The sequence below is a fragment of the Pistacia vera genome, unplaced genomic scaffold (assembly GCF_008641045.1).
Source record: "Pistacia vera cultivar Batoury unplaced genomic scaffold, PisVer_v2 Contig764, whole genome shotgun sequence".
Classification (NCBI taxonomy): Eukaryota; Viridiplantae; Streptophyta; class Magnoliopsida; order Sapindales; family Anacardiaceae; genus Pistacia; species Pistacia vera.
In genome coordinates, this window is record NW_022196628.1 from 159,111 (window position 1) to 167,358 (window position 8,248).

Genomic DNA, 8,248 nt, shown 5'->3' on the forward strand with positions numbered 1-8,248 from the left:
TATGATTTTAACAATTTATATAAATAAAATCTGCATAAATATTCAACATGAGTTAAACAAACGCACGTTGAAGGCTCCTCCAAATTTGTCGACGAACGCTTTGCTACCGTCCAAGTGTAGGATCGAACCTGCGTAGTCCACACGAAGACAATCTTAAAAGAACCAAAGAGAGATTTGCTAGATCCTCTTTGCTTCAAGATTAGAAGAAAACAAAATCAATTGATTTGATTTTAGGCACTAGGTGTTACTACCGTGGAGAAGCAAAAAGGGCTGTTGTGTGTTTTGGTTTTACACAAGAAAATCATTAATTAAAATCACCCACTTTTTCCTTTATTTTAAAAACAATTTGCCCAATCCCATACAATAGGCTTGGGCTCCAACCCAAACGCCCCATGTTGCCAAACACTCCCAATTTGATTTATTTTAATTTCCATCATTATCTCAATTAATCATTAATATATATATATATATATATTAACATTTAACAATAATGATAATATATTTAAATATTTGTGAACACATATTTAAACGTAATCTCACTTATTTAATTTTTCTAACAAATTAAATAAAGGCTACGATCTCAGCAAATTTAATTGCACTGTAAATTACCAAAATACCCTTTCGCCTTAAAACGAAAACGCCCTTCTTTCTTCTTGCATCTTAATTGTCTTCTATGTGTGTGACCCTATGGCTCCTCATCATATCGGCAGTGTATAGTATTGCGTTAACCACCATTAATCGTCTCACTAATACACAGACCAAGATTGCCCCTAGCAAGGCATCATGGCCACTCGATAGATTCGATTCAGCAAAATAGCTACCTGTCAACGATATGGTTACCATGCAATTCGTCCTTTCATCATACGTTATCTCGACGAGACGAAGGCATAGAAATAGTGTCAACCTTCGGTTACTCTCGATATTATTTATTCATTCTGGACCAATGACCCGTTTAAAACTGGATAGAGCAACAACTCAATCCCACTGTGGCCACAGTTTTAGTGTCATTGCCATTTACTGAATTGCGCCGTGAGATAACTTTCTCCCGTACCCGGAGTGATAAATCCTCTGTCATCCACCATATTCTTGATACACTCCTTGATGCAGCCAATCACCACCGTATTGACAGCTCTGAAGAACTGCGTTAGGCTAGTGTCAAACTACACCAATCGGTGCCAAGGTGCTCCGGTGATCTCAAGTCTAAGATCACATGCACCACCATTCGTTAGAGGATTTGTTCCATAGACACTGGGGTTACCATCCATGGAATCCTCTGGTGGGTCATCCAGTGAACTTGCTGTGTTGTAATCCCTACAACAAACACCCATGTGTTGCACCGGTTGTCACAAAACAACCTTGACAAGTGAGATCAGTCACTGCCTTTCGACAGGGTCATTCACACAATGATAGCCTTACCGTATTATCTGTGCCCTTAGTTCAGAATAATACTGGGGCTACAGACGTTTCTAGAATGGCCACCATATGTGCTCATAGGGTTCTCACTATCAAGATTTGAAACACTTGATACCCTCGTCACGACTCTACCATTCTAGGACTATATCAATACTATTGCATAATAATGATTTACGCATATAGAATAAATGCCTTTTATTGATTAATGAACATTATTACAAAGAGTCAATTCTACAATAATTGATTGGCTCTAGGGCATCTACTCTACAGTGTGGACCTCCAAAAATTATATAACGATACTGTACCCGCTGCGATCGCGACGTTTTTTTCTTTTGCTCCCATTGCGCCTCTTGGAGTCATCAATATACTCCTTGAAGTGCCCCTTTTTAATGAGCTCTTCGATTGCCTGCTTTAGGGCTCGGCATTCATCAGTGTGATGTCCGTTATCCCGATGGTAACGGCAATATTTTTTGCTGTTTCTGGCCGTAGCGGGAGTTTTCATTGGCTCTGGCTCACCGAGCAGGCTGGCCTCCTTGGATTTGTCAAGGATCGCAGATATGGACACGTTCAGCGGAGTGTATTGAGGTCCGTCCCTGTCGCGGCGAGGAACAGGAGCGTAGGACTTTTTGTGCTCGTAGCGGGGTTTCTTTCCTTTTCGCTGATCATCGATGTCTCTTTTGCGATCAGCTCTTCTACTCTCCCCCCGACCAGACATACCGCTCGAAGCGCCTTGATCGCGGCGGCGGAGTGCCGCCAACGAATTTTCTATCCGGAGATACTTTTCTACAAGATTGTAAAATCCAGTGAGAGAAACATCGTCCTCAGCCTGTAGTTCTTTCCACAGGTCGGTTTGCAGGCAAACTCCAGCCATTATGAGTGTTCGGATGGACTCTTCTGGAGCGTGAGCCACCTTGTTCAGTTCCCTGTGGAAACGGTCGATGTAGGACTGCAGGGATTCGTCTCTTTCTTGCCTTATGTTGCTGAGATAGCTCAAAGGCATCGAAAATTTCCGATTGGCTTGGAAATGCGTAAGAACGTCGTGCTCATCTAAGGCCACGAATTGATCGATCCCGCTGGGAGCGACCTTAACCACCGCTTGGCGTGAGAAGTGAGCGTCATGGCCAAACAGCGGCATTTAGCAAGGTCTGAAACCTGGTGGAGCTCCATCAGGTCGTTGAACTCGTACAAATGATCCTGCGGGTCATGGTTCCCGTCAAATGGTCGCATGTCGGGCATTCTGAACCCTGGTGGGAGTGGAGCAGCTAGCACTTCGGGAGAGAATGGGGATGCAGAGGCGACCTGAGCCTGTTCGCTTTGCTGCTCCCTTAACCTGTCCAGAGCTCGTTGTAGCTCCTCAATTTGCGGCAACGGGCCCAATTGAGGGTTGCTTTCACCCATGCGAGTCCGGCCTTCGCGATTACGGTTCAGGAAAGTCTGGAGGTCAGATTCCTCTTCGCCTCGATCGGCATTTCCGGCCGCACTCGACATACGCTGGCTAGTGGCGTGTGAAGGCGATGGGTTATGCGGGGCATTTTCACGACCCTCGCGGTGGTACGAACCGCCCCGCGAGGTGTGGGGGCCACCCGCATAACGATCGGGACCATTCTGTTGGCGGTGATATGAATCATCGCGCCTGGCATTTTTGCTTGGGTTCGCTTGCGACGTGGCATGGGACAGCTCAGGATTTATTTTTTCGTCGAGTCTCAGCTTTGCCGGCACCCTGCTAGGGGCGCGATTTGTGCTCGCTGGTCCTTGGGAGCCCGTAGGCTTACCTTTTGCCACCTGTTTTCCCTTGCATCTACGCGCTGCAGTGCTCGCGACTCGGGCTATTGCCCTTTGCCGCGCTTTCGCGCGACCTGCAGGCGTCTTTGGCGGTTGCATCGCCCTAGCTGTTGTAGATGACATGCCTTGGTCCAAACGGTCCAACCTCTGGTTGACCGTCTGGAGAGTATTGTCGAACCTCTCCAGGTAACTTCTAATGGCGGGGTCGAGTTGCGTAGCTGCCGGGATATCCCCCGCAGCATTTTGAGGAACTGGAAGTACCTTGGAGAGGGTATCCCCTTGGGTCAAGGGGACTCCTTCAGCGCGCTGATTAGCTTGCTCAGGTTCTGATTGGCGGGCCATTTGTTGCTGTAGGACCAGTATGTCGAAGATTCTCCTGATGAAGGGTAAACGCTAAATCAGGCCCTCCTTCTAGCGCCAAACTGTTGATGCATGATTTCGGACACCAACCAACCGACACGTGGACACCGTTGATTGATCAAGAAGTACACGTGATTTTGAATAAAAAGGAAATAAATGCAATGAAAGCTTTTAAAGTGGTTCGGATGCTAAGGTAGCAAATCCTACATTCACTTATTTGTATTAATATGGTGGGTCAGGTCGCTAAAGCGGACTGACTTACAAATGATTGAAAAGTAAAATACAGAGCCTTTTTGAGAGAGAGAGATTCAATGTCAAAATGATCGAATCCCCTTAATGAAGGGGTCGTCTTCTTCTTATACCAAGCTGAATGCGTGTAATCATCATTAAATCCTTGGGTTGGTGTGAATGTCAGAACATAATCAGGCTTTACGTCCCATTACCCACTTCCCAAGCTGATTTTACGCGATTTGGAGCAGGTAAGCGGACACGTGGGAGCTCCATGGTGCATGGCAGGCCTGACGTGCGCTTACCATTCTGACGGGAGTAGGCCACGTCTCGTCACGTGACTCCACGTCAACTCTTTATATCCCGGGCATAACAATAAGAAAGACTGTGATGATGTATTAGTTGAAATACATAATTAATTATAGCAAGGAAGCTTCAAAATTTTGAGAGACAATGAGACATTAGTGTATTTATTTGCTTGCGATGCGTACACGAAAAATTGACAAAAGCAAGCTTCATTATTTAGGATAGAATTTTTAGTACATATATAATGCCACAATTAATAAAGAAATCTGCAGAAGGATCTTACAGATTTCCAGTTTATTCCTTTCTAGACAATTAGCACTTGAAAGAAAATTAATTACTACTTGATCAATACTTGTGAGGTCGGGCTTGAGTAAACCATATCATGTTTGAGCAAATGGGTTGAAGTGAACCACAGGGCGACACATAAGTTGCTGAGCCAAGTTCATTGACATTCCTGGTCCAGCTTGCATATTAAACTTACCACCTTCAACTTCAAAATCAAAGCATTGAACCATTGCAGCTATTTCAGGTATCAGGATGGATGATGCTAACAATGCACCCGGGCAGGTTCTCCTCCCTCCTCCAAATGGAAAATAATTGAAAAGTTGTTTCTTTGTTTCACTATCTTCTTCTTCTTTGGAATAAACCAAGAACCTCTGAGGGCGGAACTCGTTTGGTTTATCCCAAAACTCAGGATCCCTCATTATGGCATATGCATTAATAACTGTTATAGTTTTTCCAGGTATATCGAAGCCTTTGATATTACAATTTCTATGGCATTCCCTGAATATTAGTGGGACATGTGGATGAAGTCTCAGTGTTTCCTTCAGCACGGCCTGCAAAAAAGGAAGATTTCGTATATCTGATTCTTCAACAAGTCTATTTCTTCCAACAACTGATTCAATCTCTTCCCTAGCTTTATTAAATGAATCAGGATGGTTGATAAGCTCCGCTATTACAAATTTTACGCTCCCATCTATGCCATTGATGCCAGCAACCAAGAGATCCTGCAGGTATATTTTAGGAATATTATTTAAGCTATTATGTTTAATACTCAATAAAGAAAAGAAAGGACTAACTAAAAATGTTTAATTGGATTCTCTTTATACCAGAAGGAAGGCCTTGATGTTTTTTTTGGTAATCTTGAACTCTGATTTTTCATCATGATAAACCTCCAAGAGGATATCCATCAAATCTCTATTTTCCGATCTGTCGCCATCTCCATTTGCTCGTACTTCATGCTCTTCTAAGTACTTTTCCAATAAGTCATCACACTGTTTAATTATATCTCTACCCCGTTTCTCAAACAACCAGGACGCTAATATTTTGAAAGGGCCTAGTGCTCTAGCAAAAAAAAATTTGCCAGTCAGCCCTAGTGACTCCACCACCCACTCTTTCATCATATCAGCCTCACAATTTTCCTCTGAAAATCCTGCACCCGTCACCATCCTCATTATTACAGTACTTGCAAGCTTCCCTAACTCACTACCCAGGTCCACAACCTCATTTTTACCAGCTTTCTCCAATATTTTGCTCAAGAGTCGCATAATTTCTTCGCGTCTAACATTACGTGACCTTTCAACGTGTCGCGCTCCAAGTAGATCAGCAACGCAAAGTTTCTTAATGAATCTCCACTTATCTCCATATGGTGCAGTGAATATCCCAAAATTTCCCAGGAATATACTATTCCCGAAAATAGATTGTGGGCGATAAGAAAAGTTAATATCATGTGTTTTGAAGATTTCCATGGCCAGAGCAGCCGATGAAACAACAACACAGGGCAAACATCCCATATGGAGATAGAGGAAAGGACCATATTTAGTGCAGATATCAGTGACGGATTTGTGGACTACTTGGCTCATGAGATGGAGATGACCAATGAGAGGAAGAGCAGGTGGGCTTGGAGGGAGGCGCAAGTGGGTGGTCTTTGATGAACTGGTTGGCCTTTTGAAGAGAAAGCGAAGAAGAAAGGTGCAGATAATGAAGATGAATAAGGAGATTATGAAGTAGTATTGCATGCCTACGTTAATGGTGGCCATTGTTGCAGGAGGATTGGACTTCTTTAGTTAATTTGCAGAGCATCTCTTAATTAGCTAGTATTTATAGTTAAAAAAACTTCTGTTATGTTATTTACTGTTATGCCTAGAAAAGTAGGGCTGATGTAGAGCCCTGTTAGTGTAAGCGGTCAGAGCTTAGGTAAGTCCTAAGTCATTCAGATGCAGCCACATCGCACGCTGACGCAAGCGACATGCTCCTGTCAGTGCAGTGGGTGTGCGCCAAGCTGGTGAAAGGCTGGAGAGGATCCACATGTCCAATCCCTACAAGAGTCGAGTAAATCACTTGAACAAGTGAGCAATGGGACACAAGGAAGGATTTGTATGGCAATCTGACCCACATCTTGATTTAGTAATCATTACCTCAATTCATCCCACTATAAATAGAGGATTCCTTACCCGTTTGTGGGATTAGCTAATTTCTCTCTAGAATAGCATATACTCTCTCTCTCTCTCTCTCTCTCTCTCTCTCTCTCTCTCTTGTAATCTCTTGTAAATTAGCTCGCTGAACGCGACCTGATCTCATATATTAATACGATATCAGTGGACATAGGATTCGCTTATTTAAGCATCCGAACCACTTTAAAGATTGTTCTTCTTCTATTCAATTAAATACCCCCATACACGTGTGTCTTCTAAGTCAGCTTAACATTTTCCCACATGCATTTAGTTGGTGTCAAAATCCAACATCAACATTTACCAAAGAAGAGCTACATTCTACTAATGAAGTATCTGTTTTTGGTAATTCCACAGGCTATCAATCTACTCCATCCATATAAGCTTCAATAGACTTACTTACATCAAGCTCCAAATCTGATTCTCCTCACACATTACATCTGTTAGAGTATGTGCATTAAAGCCAATCAAATCTTGTAATTGACTTTAATTTTGTATCATGTTTATCTGTTAATAAAAGGCATTTTCTATATTTGTTTTTCATATTTACAAATATGTTAGGATATATGTCCTTAGAATAGTAGAATTGTGACAAGGGGATCAAGCGTGTTTTAACTCGAGATTACGAAAACCCTATGAGCACATGAGGTGGCCATTCTAGAAATGTCTATAACCCCAATATTATTTTGACCAAAGACATAGTTAATATAGTAAGACTATCATAGCGTTGAACGATCCTATAGAAAGGTAGTGACAGATCTCACTTGACTGACCCACCAGAGGATTCTATATAGATGGTAACCCTAGTGTCTATGAAAAAAAATCCTCTAATAGATGGCAGTGCATGTGATCCTTAGACTTGAGATCATTGGAGTGCCTTATGCACCTATTAGTGTAGTTTGATATTAGCTTAACGTAGTTTTTTTTTCTTAGGGCTATCAAAATGGTAGTGATTGACTACATTGAGAAATGCACTAAGGCTACAATGGATCAACAAATGATTCACCGCTCCTAGGCACCGAAGAAGTTATCTGATAGTACAGTTTGGTTAAATGACAACGACTACAAATCTGTGACCACAGTGAGATTGAGTTGTCGCTTAATTAGATTTAGTTCAGTCGTTGATCCAATAACCAAACACCAATATATATTAAGGGAACATTTGAGGTAGACACTATTTCTATGCCTCAGCCTTGATAAGATAACATATAATGAAAATATTTGGTTGCACGATAACCATACTATTGATATGTATATGTCTTCCGTTGACTCTCTATCATTTGGATGGCTATGATGTCTTGATAGATATCAATCTTAGTCTATGAATATAAAGACGATTAATTGTAGATTAATCACGATTTTGTTCACTACCAACATTATAGAGTACCTATAGGTCACACACAAAAGAAGGTTGAATTCCAAAGGTTAATACTTTGGGGGTTTATGGAATGAATTGTCTTATTTCTGGAATTTTAGATATCATATCTAGAATTGGTAAAGAAAATTTTGATCTCTTTAATAATCCGAGTCAAGAGAGATGATTTAGGGTTTTTTTAGTGAAAGAGACCTTTAGTTAATTTTATCATAAGTGGACTTTTGGTAATTTTATAAAGTAATGGAGTATAAATTACCCACTTAATCTAGGGTTGTCGTCTATTGCTATTTATTGATGGAAAAGGTTTAAAGTTATTATATATCAAACCCCAACC

At 41.7% G+C, this 8,248-nt stretch overlaps 1 protein-coding gene across 1 annotated transcript; it reads right to left on the reverse strand.

Annotated features, from left to right (window-relative positions):
- Positions 1 to 4,282: 4,282 nt before the first annotated feature.
- On the reverse strand, positions 4,283 to 6,170 carry LOC116116188 (cytochrome P450 705A22-like). The gene is made up of 2 exons (XM_031402285.1): positions 5,199 to 6,170; positions 4,283 to 5,096 (listed from the first exon to the last, which is right to left on the reverse strand). Exons 1-2 carry the CDS (start codon positions 6,126 to 6,128, stop codon positions 4,470 to 4,472), a joined length of 1,557 nt encoding a protein of 518 aa, XP_031258145.1. The 5' UTR covers positions 6,129 to 6,170; the 3' UTR covers positions 4,283 to 4,469.
- Positions 6,171 to 8,248: the final 2,078 nt, after the last annotated feature.